The 14,441-nt window shown below is 40.4% G+C and overlaps 4 protein-coding genes across 5 annotated transcripts; 3 read left to right on the top strand and 1 right to left on the bottom strand.

Moving 5' to 3' along the window:
- Nucleotides 1-415: 415 nt before the first annotated feature.
- SCPL49 (SERINE CARBOXYPEPTIDASE-LIKE 49) lies at nt 416-4,401 on the top strand. The gene is made up of 9 exons (XM_068459060.2): nt 416-1,198; nt 1,477-1,645; nt 1,974-2,093; nt 2,331-2,474; nt 2,561-2,711; nt 3,033-3,121; nt 3,247-3,505; nt 3,622-3,755; nt 3,895-4,401. Exons 1-9 carry the CDS (start codon nt 693-695, stop codon nt 4,021-4,023), a joined length of 1,701 nt encoding a protein of 566 aa, XP_068315161.2. The 5' UTR covers nt 416-692; the 3' UTR covers nt 4,024-4,401.
- A 450-nt stretch (nt 4,402-4,851) lies between these two features.
- Nucleotides 4,852-7,780, top strand: LOC137721044 (vacuolar acid trehalase). Its single transcript, XM_068460164.2, has 8 exons — nt 4,852-5,132; nt 5,414-5,487; nt 5,771-5,812; nt 6,196-6,237; nt 6,413-6,496; nt 6,986-7,073; nt 7,299-7,396; nt 7,484-7,780. Exons 1-8 carry the CDS (start codon nt 4,934-4,936, stop codon nt 7,508-7,510), a joined length of 654 nt encoding a protein of 217 aa, XP_068316265.2. The 5' UTR covers nt 4,852-4,933; the 3' UTR covers nt 7,511-7,780.
- Nucleotides 7,781-8,449: 669 nt separating this feature from the next.
- On the bottom strand, nt 8,450-11,494 carry U11/U12-31K (RNA recognition motif and CCHC-type zinc finger domains containing protein). Of its 2 annotated transcripts, none has more exons than XM_088695703.1 (2): nt 9,470-11,494; nt 8,450-9,125 (listed from the first exon to the last, which is right to left on the bottom strand). In XM_088695703.1, the coding sequence occupies exon 1, from the start codon at nt 11,029-11,031 to the stop codon at nt 10,252-10,254; it is 780 nt and encodes a 259-aa protein (XP_088551829.1). In that variant the 5' UTR covers nt 11,032-11,494; the 3' UTR covers nt 8,450-9,125; nt 9,470-10,251. The 2 variants fall into 2 exon arrangements, with proteins under 2 accessions (XP_088551829.1, XP_068316219.2); XM_068460118.2 differs by having other exon boundaries at nt 8,450-8,744; nt 10,169-11,132.
- A 700-nt stretch (nt 11,495-12,194) lies between these two features.
- LOC137720907 (uncharacterized) lies at nt 12,195-14,168 on the top strand. The gene is made up of 2 exons (XM_068460028.2): nt 12,195-12,373; nt 13,078-14,168. Exon 2 carries the CDS (start codon nt 13,105-13,107, stop codon nt 13,894-13,896), a length of 792 nt encoding a protein of 263 aa, XP_068316129.2. The 5' UTR covers nt 12,195-12,373; nt 13,078-13,104; the 3' UTR covers nt 13,897-14,168.
- Nucleotides 14,169-14,441: the final 273 nt, after the last annotated feature.

The following is a 14,441-nucleotide window of genomic DNA, read 5'->3' as shown; positions in this document are numbered from 1 at the left end:
AGTTACACGTGGGAAATCCACATATCGACAACCAAAGTCAAGGGGACTCACCCTACATGTGTGGCCAAAGGACCCAACATTATCACGGGGGCCAAGGGAATCCACCTATCATGTGGTAGTACAGTACGAGTCTACTCTCTGACTCTAATATCATGTTGAATAGGCTGGAGCACCTCTTTCTTTGTGTAGCATTACCATGTTGGATAAAATACTTCTTTTTACAAAAATACGATCAATGTAGGATATTTCGACACTTATATCGTTATAAATTATCAGCACATGAATCAACAACTAACAATCGTTCATGAACACAATTGATGCAAACGTAATTTTGTATGACAGCTCTGTCCTATACGACGGCCCTATCCAAGAATCCCTCCTGCATGAGGTCGGTACAACTTCTCCTTCACGCGATGTGAATGAAGGCCATGGAAAGGAATCATCCCCAACCTCAAAAACCACCTCTGTCGCGTGCAGTCCTCTAACAGTATGCCGCTTTACACGTAATTACAACCCCACCTCCCTTCTTTCCGCTTTTATATTTAATTTAAAGCAATTCCTTTGTTGCAAGCGAAAGCAACCAGGTCCAAATCCCCTGCACCCCGTTCCACAGGACTACCACCAAAACTCCAATAAACGGACCCCACAGAGCCAAAATCCAACGTCCCAGATCCGTTCAATTTCTGTACCTGATGCACCGGAAACTTCCACGAACCCACTCGTCCCAACAACTTTACAGTCCACTTATAAATCGTCGTACCACGCGACTGTTAGTTACCGCCTGGCGCCTTCTTCTCCCCGGGAAATCTCTCTCTCTCTCTGGCCAAAACGCAGACGCACAAGCCATGGAACGCACGAATTCTCTCATCCCTCACCTCCTCACCTTTCTCTCTCTTCACCTCCTCCTCCTACTTTTCTCTCCGATCGCCGCCGCCAAGCTCACGAACCCTCTCGGGCTCGCCAGGTCCAGCTTCCCGTCCGTGCACGCGAAGCAGCTGATCAGAGCCTTCAATCTCTTTCCCGAGGAAGACATCAACATCATCGACGGCCCCGATTCCTCGACCGCCGCCGTCGCCGACGCGCCTAGGCTCGTCGAGAAGCCACTCAGGCTCCCCAACCTCATTGAATCCGGAGTCTCCGTCGAGGACCTCGGCCACCATGCCGGGTACTTCAAGATCGAGCATTCTCATGCCGCCAAGTGAGCTTCTTAATCTCTTTGAATTTCGTTGTTTTTATGATACGTTGAACTGTTAAGTCGTACTGCATCGTGAATTTGGAGTATTTTAGGGGGTTTTATTTTGATTTCATTTGAATTTTAGGGTTTTATGCGGAAATTTTATGCTTAGCTGGGCCTTAATTTAGGAAAATAGGACCTCAAATTTGTTAAATTATGCGGAATTTTGGATTTTTTTGGCTTGTATAGTGAATTAGCTGCTTGCTTGGTGTTCTTACTATTCAATTTGTGTGGTAATGTAGGATGTTCTATCTCTTCTTCGAGTCTCGCACCAACAAGAAGGACCCTGTTGTTATTTGGTTGACTGGCGGTCCGGGGTGCAGCAGTGAATTGGCTGTATTTTATGAAAATGGTCCTTTCACGATTGCAAATAACTTGTCCCTTTTGTGGAACGAGTATGGCTGGGATAAGGTATCCATATGAGACTCTCTGTCAATTGACTAGTTCATTTTTGCCAACGTTGTACGTATATTGAAAATTGGTAGTTGTACTTGTTGTCCTTGCCCCTTATGTGGTAACATTTTCTTGTAATTATCGTTCATGGAACCTTTTTCTAAATCATGTTGCACCGGTATGAAACTGACCCGTAAGCACGTCTTCACTTATATTTACTTGTCCCTGCATGATATCTGAGGCCGTCACTAATTTAGAGGCATCCTGCTTCAGTAAGACATGTCGGTTCTTTCTTCATTTTCCTGAGAGGTAACCTTTATTTTTTTCACATTTTCCTGTTTTGCAGGCATCTAATCTTCTGTATGTTGACCAGCCTATTGGGACTGGCTTCAGTTATAGTAGTGACAAACGTGACATTCGTCACTCTGAAGATGGTATTAGTAATGACCTTTATGACTTCTTACAGGTGTGTCATTTATCCTTCACTTCTAAACCAGTAATTTATTAAGTGTAATGGAAGTAATACGTGTGTATATATCTATATATTAATTTCAATGTCAAACTTAACTGCAGTGTTTTTTAGGAGAAAACCTGCATGATTTTTATCTGGAGAATTTTGGAAGAAAGCAAACTTCTTAGATGTTTAAGGTTTATTATTGTAATGAATAGTAGCATGACTTATTGTGCCTTTCAATGATGTTAGGCCTTCTTTGCCGAGCACCCTGAGTTGGCAAAGAATGACTTTTTCATAACTGGAGAATCATATGCTGGACACTATATTCCAGCTTTTGCTGCTCGAGTCCACAAAGGAAACAAAGCCAAAGAAGGAATCCATATAAATTTGAAGGTACATATCTCAAGTATTACCTTGTTTTGAGAATTGTAACGGGTCATTTCGTGGTTTAATAAATTTAGAAAAAACTTGTTGAACAGGGATTTGCCATTGGCAATGGGCTTACTGATCCTGCAGTCCAGTATAAGGCTTACACAGATTTTGCGTTGGACAATGGCTTAATCACAGCAACTGAATATAATCGTATTAACAAAGTGCTTCCAGTTTGTGAAATGGCTATAAAGCTCTGTGGTAAGTGACATATTTTAGTGGCCCCTTCCTCATTTTCTGGTTCCCTTTTTTCAAATCTCTATTAGCTTCTCCTTAAGTTTAGACCCTAAGACATGCAAATTTGTTAATTAGAATTTGCAGTTCTTTTGATCGTTTTCATGTCAACATGGTGGGGGTGGCCCCTTTCTCTTTTATTGTATCCCATCTTTATGTATTTTTTCCTCTTTTCTAAGCTATGATTTTTTTTATTTTATTTTTATTACGCAAGCGTGTCTTTACATATTAGCCAATTAGTTGGTGCTTTTGTAAATATTAATAAACATGTACTTCCGGTTTTTTCAGGCACTGATGGTACAGTCTCTTGCATGGCTTCATATTTTGTTTGCAATACCATATTCAGTAGCATCATGGCGAAGGCCGGAAACATAAATGTAAGAAGATCAGTTACTCATCATTGACAGAATGATTGCTCTTTAAACATTACGTTGTCATTTGGTATTCCACTATTGATCTGAAGTTTGATGGGAGTTTTTACTAATTTATTATGAATATGCAGTACTATGACATCAGACAGAAGTGTGAGGGGAGCCTTTGCTATGACTTCTCAAACATGGAGAAATTCCTGAACCTGAAGCCTGTTAGAGAGTCACTTGGAGTTGGGGACATCGAATTTGTTTCATGCAGCTCTACAGTGTATGAAGCCATGCTGGTGGACTGGATGAGGAACCTCGAAGTGGGCATCCCCACTCTTCTCGAGGACGGAATCCAACTGCTTGTGTATGCAGGAGAATATGATCTAATCTGCAACTGGCTTGGTAGGTCTTTAGGTTTTGTTTGATACGACATGCCAAACCACCTATCATTAATATTATTATCTTTTAATTTGTGATGTGTAATTCTTACCCGTAGCATATAAATTTGTATGTGATAGGTAACTCAAGATGGGTCCATGCCATGGAATGGTCAGGTCAGAAACAGTTTGTAACTTCTCCGGAAGTTCCTTTTGTTGTCGATAATTCAGAAGCAGGAGTTCTCAAGAACCATGGGCCTCTTAGCTTCCTTAAGGTCTCTTTCTCTCTCCTTCCTCACTTATCTGGGTTTCCATCTCTCACATATCTGCATTTCTCTCTATCCATAGACGTTGATTAATTACCGATCCCGATTGCTGAACTAGTTATGTGTTACGTTGTCTTGCAACAAACAGGTCCATGATGCCGGCCACATGGTTCCGATGGACCAGCCCAAGGCTGCACTGGAGATGTTGAGGAGGTGGACTCGGGGATCAATTGGTGAATCCGCAGGTGAACCAGAAAAACAGGTTGCTCAGATGTGATTTTACGCCGCAACATGAACGGAGTGAAGAGTATAGGATGGATTTCCGTGGTTTCTCAATGCGCTTGTAAATATTTTGCCTAGGCTGGTGAAGCTAATAGCGTTTCTAGACAATGCGCTATGTTTGCTTGCAGTATTTTAAGATGCATAAGAAAGACTGCTTGTGGGCAAATATCTGATTAGTCGTCTTTTATGATCGTTCTGTTCGAAAATTTCGATAGTTCATAGTTGAACGTGATACATCCTGCAACAGCGAAGTTATGGAGCTGAAGCGGATGAAAGCATTCACCTTTGCACGCGAGGGGAGATCTTACCATACAATATGCTATGTTTGCTTACACTACTTTTAAGATGAATAAGAAAGACTGCTTGTCAATAATATATGTATTCTAACATGATTTCGCCTTCGTTTTGTTTGCAAAAGTAGGTAGTTGAACGTATTATGACCATCCAACAGAGAGCATTCACCTTTGCATACGAAGGGAGGATTTACCATAGAAGCGGAGGGATATTCCCATGCCAGGATATCTCCCGTTACGAGAATTTATTATACACTCGAGCATTTAATATAAGATGTACTCTCCGAATGCCTTGTCTTAGATTTCCGTATCTCTATATCGACGGTATACCATCACATGATGAGAGACATACTGATCAAGAAAAATACCTCTGTTTCATCTAAGAATATCTTCATCTTGCTTAAGATTCCCCTGCCTCAATCTCGTCGCGTCACCGGAGAATAAAATACAAAAGAATTGGGAGTAACGGGTTTAAAGCCCAATTATCTCAAAGTTTGGGCCAAGATAAACCCGAAACCCGTTTAAATTTGGAACCAAGTTTATCGACTCCCATGGAAACGTGTTCGTAAATTGTGGAGCTCTGTGTAGTAAAAGACTGCAAAATCTTCTTCAATGGCAGCTTCTGCTCTTGCTTTCTCTATGAAAACTTCACTCAACAATTCTCCTCTGCTTTTTACCCCTTCAATTTCCTCAAATCCTCTGCTGCCTCCAAAGATTTCAACACGTTCTTCTTCTTCGTCGTCGGAAAATTACAGAAGCCATCAGTTGAAGCTCATCAAGAGCACCCCAAGAGCCTCTTCTGAAAGAGAAGGTACTCAATTTCCGTTCCTCCTAAACATTTTTGGTGTTGGAGCTAAATTGTAAATCTTTTCGATAGCGAAAAAGAAATGGATTGGCTTTGGGATTTACTTGAAACCTTATCACTCAAAAATCACTAGCATAGTCTAAACTGAGCTTGAACAAGGGACATTGAATTCTCGAGAGTCGAACCTAAGACCTATAAGCGGAGATGAATATCACTAGACGTTGTACTATGTGACATATTGCTTAATTATCACTGCTTTTGTTTAATTTGTTTTTACAACTTTACAGGAGTTCCTAGTGAGTTGATTGAAGATTCAAAATTCGTTCCTCTAAATGCAGATGAAATGATATTTGGCCCACCTGTAAGTTGCGGTTAGTTTCGCTCCAGTTGTTTTCGATCATAACAGTCTGCCAATGTCTCTATATATGTTTGCAAGCATGCCCTTCAATTTAAAGACAAGAATTGATGACAGTCTTGTTTTGATTGAAGAAACGAGCTTTCGAATCAGAGATTGAATTCCCACTTTAGAATCTGATTTTGCAAGAAATTGCAAATGTAAATCATTGATCTGTTTATAGATGTATGCCGATAAATGATATTACAATTACAAATGAGGTTGAAGATTCAAACTTTCTCGTTTCTAGGCTTTGTTATTGTTGGGGTTTGAAGTGGAGGAAGCTGAGAAGGTAACTTGTTTTCCATCTATTTACTTTTCTCGTTTCTGAAGCGTTTATTTGTCTTGACCAATGCATTTTCATTTCTCCATCTGAACGTTCATGCTTGCCGTATGATTGATCATATGGGGCAGTGCAGGATCTCTTCAAGATCTATATAGTAGTAAGAAATTTCTACAAAGATCAATAGATTATGGACTGAAGTTAGTGAATCTTAGAAAGCTAGAGAACATTCTGACATCGCTGCTTTCAAAAGTTTTAAAACCAGTTTTCTGAAACCGCTGCAAGTAACGTTCATCTCAGAGCGTTGCTCGTTGTACTTATAAATGGCTAGTGCTACACCTATGAATCATGGTTTGCACTCATTGTGTTATCTTATGTGTCTTCTCGTGCAGATCCAACAGTTTTTGAAACAGCTAGACGGAGAATTCCTCAAGGTAATCTTGTATATTTGTTACTATGTTCGTTCCCTGTGGACGTTTACCTTTTCAAGGTTGACCTACAAAATCGAAAACAGCAGCCAATCAATCGTACTGATACCATAGTGATAAGGGAAATATGTCTGATTTCTTCACATGTTTGCCATTTTTCTGTTTAATGTTGTTAATGTAGGTTATTTATTGTACTGAAGACATGATTACTCGTTCACTTTGGGACGCGATGAATACAAGCCAGCCGAATTTGGAAGCATTACAGGTTGAAAATCTTCACCTTGCTAATTACTAGTTCTTGCTGAAAACCGTACGTTGAATACTGGTCATCTAAAATTCATGTCTGTTTGATGAACTTCGGAAATGCAAAATTTAAAACATCTGGACATCTGAAGATACTCTAATTTGGCCTCCATGCTCGTGTTGTTATAATGTAAAGTATATTTTCATCATCATAGCACTTAAACTAATTAAAATTTTCCATCTATTCCGTAGTTTCTTTCTGTTTACGGAGTTCTTAAAGCATCAGTTTACAAATCGTTTTAATGTTTAGTAATTTCATGCAAAATTAGTCAACAAAAGATGCGGTTTAGCATTTAAGCGCAGTGGAGCGGAGGCTACACAGTAATTATCTTTTAGATGAAACAACGGGTTTAGGGAGCTTACAAATTGAAGGATTATTAGCATCTTATCTGACCTGTTAAGTAGGAAACTTGTAGCTGGTCTCCTGCAGTTGACATGTTCTGCTCTGCAGATTGCTACGCCGCTGCCACGAATCTGTTTCTTCTCTGGTCTCAGTGGGGAGGAGATGATGGTGTTCATTGATTCTTTCCCGGAATCAGGTACCTTTAAGTTTCTCTATCCATCAAATAACTAGTTATTTAGTGGAAGACATTTGTATGTATTAAGCAACATAGACTCGTTCTTGTACCCCCGTATCGCTTCCTGCTTTTCTTATTTACTGCTCTCAGTATGTATTTAACTACTGAATTACCGTTCTCTGTTTGAAGACATTTGTCATGTCCATTTCCATACTGGCGTAACGGCGTTACTCTTTTGATATACAGGACTCGAACCAGCCATTTTTGCGGCTCTTGTTCCCAACAGTGCCGATAAACCTCTGGCGGAGTTGATAGAAGAGATCGTGGGGGACCATGAAATGCTAGTGAGTCTATTTTCTTGCCCCATTCCTAAATATATGAAAATCATCGGTCTTTCATTTAACCGGCAATACATTTTTATCTCCACGCAGACTGCGAAAGAAAAGGAAAATGCATAGGCTATGCGGATTCGACCATTCAAGATTCAGTTTTATTTTTGCGCTTGAAATTTGCTTCTAGTTTATGCAATGTTTACATTAGAGAGGTAATGTAATCTTCAAAGTTATTGGAATTGTCGTTAGGGGTTTGTAGCTCAAGCGATTATGAGTATTTACTCTGCACCCGGAGTCCTAGGTTCGATTCTCCCCTGCTCCATTATCGCTTGTAGAAAGAAAGTTATTGTAATTCTCACAATTATATTGACTCTATAAAAACCCTCTTGGTATAAATCATGCCACTCCCCTAACGTGAACGAGAAGTCATTTGATTTCGCTACCGACCAAATTTGTGATCAGATATGCAGAGAACAGAAAATTCAACCTGAACTTGCCTCATTATAAGTTTCTTGCTCCTTTTATTTGTCCGAGTTTACGTAGCTTAAAGGAATTTAATAGAAGAGAAAATTGACACATTTATCCTAGATGAAGGGCTGGTTTAATGTTGCTGTGCTTTGAAAAAAAACCTGATTCTGCTGTGCTGTGAGAATAAGCTCTTCACGTTTTCAATTTTTTTTCATCCAAAACTGTGAAAATAAACTGTTTTTAAGTGTTTATCAAACATCTTTTTTAGCTTAATTTTTTTTTTTTTTTCACTTTTTATAAAAATATCTCAATACCAAACTAGTACGAATTCGGCCCAACTTCACTCATAAATCATCGTGGTAACATTTTGTCCACCACTCTATTTCGATTGTATTACCGTTGAAGAAATAGTGCATAAGCACTCATAAATCTTCATGGTGGCTACAATAGCGGCGCCAACAGCAGTGGTGGTGACGCCAGCGGCAATGGTGAGGGTATGATGGTGGTGCCAATTCTAGCGTGCGGTTGTTGGGGGTATAGAGGTAACGATGATGGCAGTGGTGGCCGTGACGACAACAATGGTGGTGGCGTAATTAGTTGTGAGTTCCAAATTATATCTTTTTATATTTTAAATGAAATTTCAGGGTGTCCCTGCATACAAAACGGGTATAAATACACAACCCTACAAATCAAAGAGAAATGGAAACTGTAACCATACAAACCTTCTTATACAACTATATAAATGAGTGATAAAAAATAAAAAGCTATGGCATAACACAAGAGGAAGCATTTCCGTTGCAAGTGCCGAAGCGATCCAAGCTATCAGCAACTCGACCGCATTGCAAATCAGCTATGATCAATTTGATACGATGATGACTGTTTCGCCTATCTCCTGCAAAAAGCATTAGAACCCGTATGAACATGAGAACCTTGGTGTTTAAGAGGCTAGCCCTAAACTCCGCAAATCCAATCAAGCATAACAATTTGTCTATGTTATGCCTTGTGACGCCCTCTCCACTCAGCTAACAAGATGAGGGGGTGGAAAGGGCTTTAAAAGCATGAACACGTAGGACGAGTTAGAACCCGTATGAACATGAGAACCTTGGTGTTTAAGAGGCTAGCCCTAAACTCCGCAAATCCAATCAAGCATAACAATTTGTCTATGTTATGCCTTGTGACGCCCTCTCCACCCAGCTAACAAGATGAGGGGGTGGAAAGGGCTTTAAAAGCATGAACACGTAGGACGAGTTAGAACCCGTATGAACATGAGAACCTTGGTGTTTAAGAGGCTAGCCCTAAACTCCGCAAATCCAATCAAGCATAACAATTTGTCTATGTTATGCCTTGTGACGCCCTCTCCGCCCAGCTAACAAGATGAGGGGGTGGAAAGGGCTTTAAAAGCATGAACACGTAGGACGAGTTAGAACCCGTATGAACATGAGAACCTTGGTGTTTAAGAGGCTAGCCCTAAACTCCGCAAATCCAATCAAGCATAACAATTTGTCTATGTTATGCCTTGTGACGCCCTCTCCGCCCAGCTAACAAGATGAGGGGGTGGAAAGGGCTTTAAAAGCATGAACACGTAGGACGAGTTAGAACCCGTATGAACATGAGAACCTTGGTGTTTAAGAGGCTAGCCCTAAACTCCGCAAATCCAATCAAGCATAACAATTTGTCTGTGTTATGTCTTGTGACGCCCTCTCCACCCGGCTAACAAGATGAAGGGGTGGAAAGGGCTTTAAAATACAATGTTTTCTGAAAATAAAAGGTGAAGTCGAATTTTCTCCTAAATTGAATGAAGAGTTCGAATCAACATTTGATTTCATTAGCGACCAACTTCTAATTAGATATGCAGAACACACAACAACTTGAACTATGTCACGGTTTTCTTCTTGTTTTAGGTTGTTCAAGTTTTACATAGCTTCTACCAAAAAGGAAAAACTCTATGATCTAAGAAAACTCACGCACCGGGGAAATGTGGAAACACTATGGATGCTCGAAGCTATGATCAGATCGTACAATGTGGAAATATTATGCCATGACCTCACATGAAAATCAACAAAATGCATTTATTGCATAGCTTTAAGTATTTGTATGCAACAAGCAAAGCTATTTGATCATGCTTTTCAAATCAACAAAAATCGAAGCAAACTGCAACGAAATTTATGATCAAATCCCACATAATGTAAAACTGCAACGACATTACTACTCTGTTGCTCAGCTCAACCAGCATCAAATCGACTACTTTTCTCAATCAAAAACAGCACAAACTGAACAAATTATCGAAACATAAATCGAAAAACAAAAAGAACATACCTTGAAGGATGCCCCATTTGAAATCCTCCATTTCCAAACAAAACCCACCTCCCAAAACCAGCTAAAACCCTTCACCAAATCACTCAATCTTCATCATCGTTGTCACTCTCATCACTAAAGTAACCAGCTTTCTTCGTAACCTTCTTCCTCTTCTTCTCCTCCGCCTCCTCTGCCGCCAACCGCAACCTCAGATCAGCCCCATCATCCACCACCGACGCCCAATTATCATCCTCAAACTTCTCACCACCACTATCATACTCCTCCTCGTCCACAGGCGCCGGCCCGCTGCCATTACCACTACCACCACCACCACCGCCACCTCTCTTCACCCGCTTCGGCGGCGGCCGCTCCCTGGGCCCTAGCTGGTTCTTCGGGCACTCGTACGACAAGTGCCCCTCCTCGCCGCACTCATAGCATCGGCTCTTGTCCTTGTACTCCCTCTTCCGAATGAACTCGGTGGCCCGGCCGTTGTCAGCCGCGATGGAGGCGGATAGCTTTCTCCCGTTAAGTATCTTCCCGTGCATCTCACTCGCCGCCGCGGAAGCATCGGTGCGGGAGACGAATTGGACGAAGGCGACGCCGCGGCTCTGGCGGGTCTCGCGATTTTTGAGGACGGTGACTCGGGCGATCTTGCCGAAGTGGGAGAAGAGGGTGTGGAGGTCCGAATTGGTGAGGGAGTAGTCGAGGTTGGAGACGTAGAGGGTCGATTTCGATGGTGCTAGGCTTCCTGAGCCGGACGCACTTAGCGGTTTTTGGTTTTTGGGTTTTTGGGTTTGTGGGGCGGAGGAGGCGTAGCGGTAGTAGAAGGTGTCGTCTTCGTCTTCATCGCTGCTGTTCTTCTTCTTCCTCCTCTTCTCCGCCATTGTCGATCTCACTCTCGAAGCTCCCAAATTTCAGTCAGAGCCTTTGTTTTTTCTTTTGTGAAATCCTTTACCAACGCCCTTGAACTATGGATACTCGTTACATTTGGCCCTTCAAATTTTTTATTTTAGTATTAAGCCCCTTAAATTTGCAATTGATTTCTTTTCCAGTCAATTGTCACCATTCTCTTTCACTCTGCTCTCCATACATTTAACAGGCAAATCAATAGTCTTCAATTGACGAATGGTTGCACTTTTGGTCACACTTTTAAAAACTCTCTTGTGATCAAATTTGGTTGTGAAAAGCTTACGTTGCCCTTCATTAATTAAAAAGGAAATAAAAATGTAGAGATATCCTAACGACATTCAACGACACTCTCTTTTTATCAGTTTGAACTATTCCGGTTCAATGACTAGGAAAGTGTTTTGTTTTGTTTTGCTCTTGGTGGTGACCCCTTCGCAATTGAGTGTTTTGTTTTGCATGTGGTGGTTAAAAAATGAAGGAGACAGTTTCTTGAACTAATAAATGTTGTCAGTGTTGTGTTTTGAAATCTGAGTTAGAGGATATAATTTGGTGTCGTTAGTGCGTTGCTATGTTTTTCTTCTTTACTGGTTAATGAAGTTGGGGGGTGTCGTTAGGTATTGTTAGGCCTCACTGCATTTTCTTTTCCTTTTTGATTAATGAAGGGCGATGTGGAGTTTTGAAGTCCAATTTGTTCACAAGAGCAGTCTATCAAAAATGTGATCAAAAGTACAACTATTTGTCAAAATAGAAAAAATTCATTGAAATAAGATCACTTGTATGAAAAGAAAAAAAAAAAAAAAAAACAACAACAACATAATAGACACGAACCACGTGTATTTCACAGATTTAAATCTTATCCAGATTCAAATTGTGGGAATCCTAGGGATACTCACATCTTATCCATTCATTATGCATCGTGCAGTAAAAAATTATTTAATTATTTAATTTAAAATTAAATATAAATGGTACCTGACGAAAACTGACTGGACAATGAACTACCAAGATCCCAGTGAATCCGGAGAGGGGACTAGTCCAATTTTCCCCTTTCGTTTTGCCTATATCTGTTAATCCCACGTGGAGAGCACGTGAGATTGTCAAATCCGAAAAAATAAATAAAACAAAAAGAAAAAAGTAGATTGTATTGAGTGGTGGTTGGGTTATGAATGGACAGATGGAGAGATATCATCATCGGATTTACAGAATTGCTGTCTCCCGAAGAAATATGCAGCTGCGAACAAAGCTTCAGGCGATTCAAAACCAGATTATTCTTCTGCAATAACACACCACCTCACTAGGGTTTCCTCTGACCTACTACTAAAGGTACCCATGTTTTTTTGCTCATATATCTTTCGTATTTGTTAGTTCTTCAGCTTTCTGTTTGGATAAATCAATGAAAAATCGGATTCTGGGAATTGGGTATTGGATAATTTGTTGTTTCCTGAGATGGGTATTGATTGGAATTTGAAATCTTTAATTTTTTGTCTATTGGGTCAATGGTTTCGTATTTTCGGTATGCGTAATGATTTGGAAGACAATAGGCAAGTAATTTGATTCGAAATCTGCACGCGAAAGATCGAAAATAATCTGTAAGAAAATTGATGGGGTGGAGTGGAGATTGACTATTTTGGAGTGCCAATCTGCTCCCCAAGAATATCAGGTCGCCGATAAATTTATCAATGTAGGCAGTTGAAATATAAGTTCTTGTTTTACAGTTGAGTTTTCATTGACTTGGCACCGAGCTCAACAGCGTTCTAGGATTCATAAAGCCGACTCCACTTAGTGGGATAAGGCTTTGTTGTTGTTTTACAGTTGAGTTCGTTCTACACATCTTGAACTGCATTTGATTTTTAAACCACAATAGTATAGATTAGTAAAGATGGCTCTCGAGTGCCTTTCGTTGTTTAATTTGTGTATCGATTAGTAAAGATGCACGAAGCCACAAAGTGAATCTACGGCATTGATTTATTATTTTCAGGTTTACCATTTAACTTTTCTGACAATCTTCAATTTTTTGACAAAAACAGTGATGAACTTCCTTTGGCTATGAGAAGATGCATGAATTCTCCACCGCGGATGGCTTTATGGAGATAACTGAAGGCTTGGGAGAGATGATTAGCTACGTTGCAAACGAACCGTCAGTCGGGCTTTTTTATATTCAGCAGCATGTACAAAATGCAGCGCCCAATCTCGTTAGTCTTAGAAGTAATGTTGTGGAAAAGTCTCGTCAAACAGCTTTGCACACTGAGGATTCAGAGGATTCCATAGCTACGGTGAGATCAATGAAAGAATGTGGGGTCCCCATTGCCGATGAGATGATTAAAGATATAAAGAAATCTCTAGCGCTTATGTCAACAAAGAAGCCGAAGAGAGGTGTAATCCATAAGCAAACATCAGGTTTTCAGATGGGAAGAACAAGCTCTTGGAAGCCAACAAGTTGGGTTCGTAACCCAAGCGATGGCCAACAGGATACTGAAAGCGGTTATTTTTCTAATGTGATCAAATCTGCCAGACAAAAAGCAAGTGGTTTCAAGTGGCCGCAACGTGATCCTGAAGAATTAACACAGACCTCTTATTCTAACCCATCACTATCGGTTGCTTCTGCAAGCACCAGTTCATCTATGCTGCCGGATGTAGAAGCTGAGGAGTTGCCCTTGTCGAGTCCTGTTGCTGACGAACCACAAGAAGAACAAGCTGATGAGAGCTTGTCGACTCCTCATTTATTACCAATGGCAGAAAACTATGATGAATTCAAGGCTGATAAAGAAAATAAGCTAAAGGAGTGGTTGGAAGGAGCCGGTAACCTAGATAATTGCAGAGCAACAAGCGATGCGGCAAGATTTTAGCTTGTCAATGTTACGATACTGAAAGAGCTTTAGCCTGTGCATACTGTCGCGTGTTATTTTCTATGGGTGGTAATGTACACATGGTGTTCGATTATTATGTATACTGTAAGAGCTTACGGTATTTGATTATGATGTGTGAATAGAGTATAATGTGGATCGGCTATAAGGATTCTTGAATTCCGTCGTGGCAGGAGTTGTATATCCGCTGTGACTCACTCCATCTTGTATCGCAGAAAAACTAATGAAAAAGGCTTGAAAACTTTGAGTTTTAACGATCAAGACAATATAAAGGGTAAAATGAATAGTATCATAATTGACTTTTTAGTGTAAAAATATGATTTTTCGTTAAAATAAACAGTACCATAAGCTTTTTGTTAAAGTTCTCCTTGTATCGTAGGCTCGTGGCATTGTTGTGCTCTTGAAGGATGCACCGAGTCAAATTCAATGTAAAGCTAATGGATCGAAATGTGAGAGAGTTTTCTTATCAACAATTATCGTCCATGAGATTTGTCATCGTTGAACTGCAAAAGGTTAATAAGAATTCC

The sequence above is a fragment of the Pyrus communis genome, chromosome 1 (genome assembly GCF_041283825.1).
Source record: "Pyrus communis isolate YQ-2024b chromosome 1, ASM4128382v1, whole genome shotgun sequence".
In the NCBI taxonomy this organism is placed as follows: domain Eukaryota; kingdom Viridiplantae; phylum Streptophyta; class Magnoliopsida; order Rosales; family Rosaceae; genus Pyrus; species Pyrus communis.
This window is presented reverse-complemented; position numbering and strand designations above follow the sequence as displayed.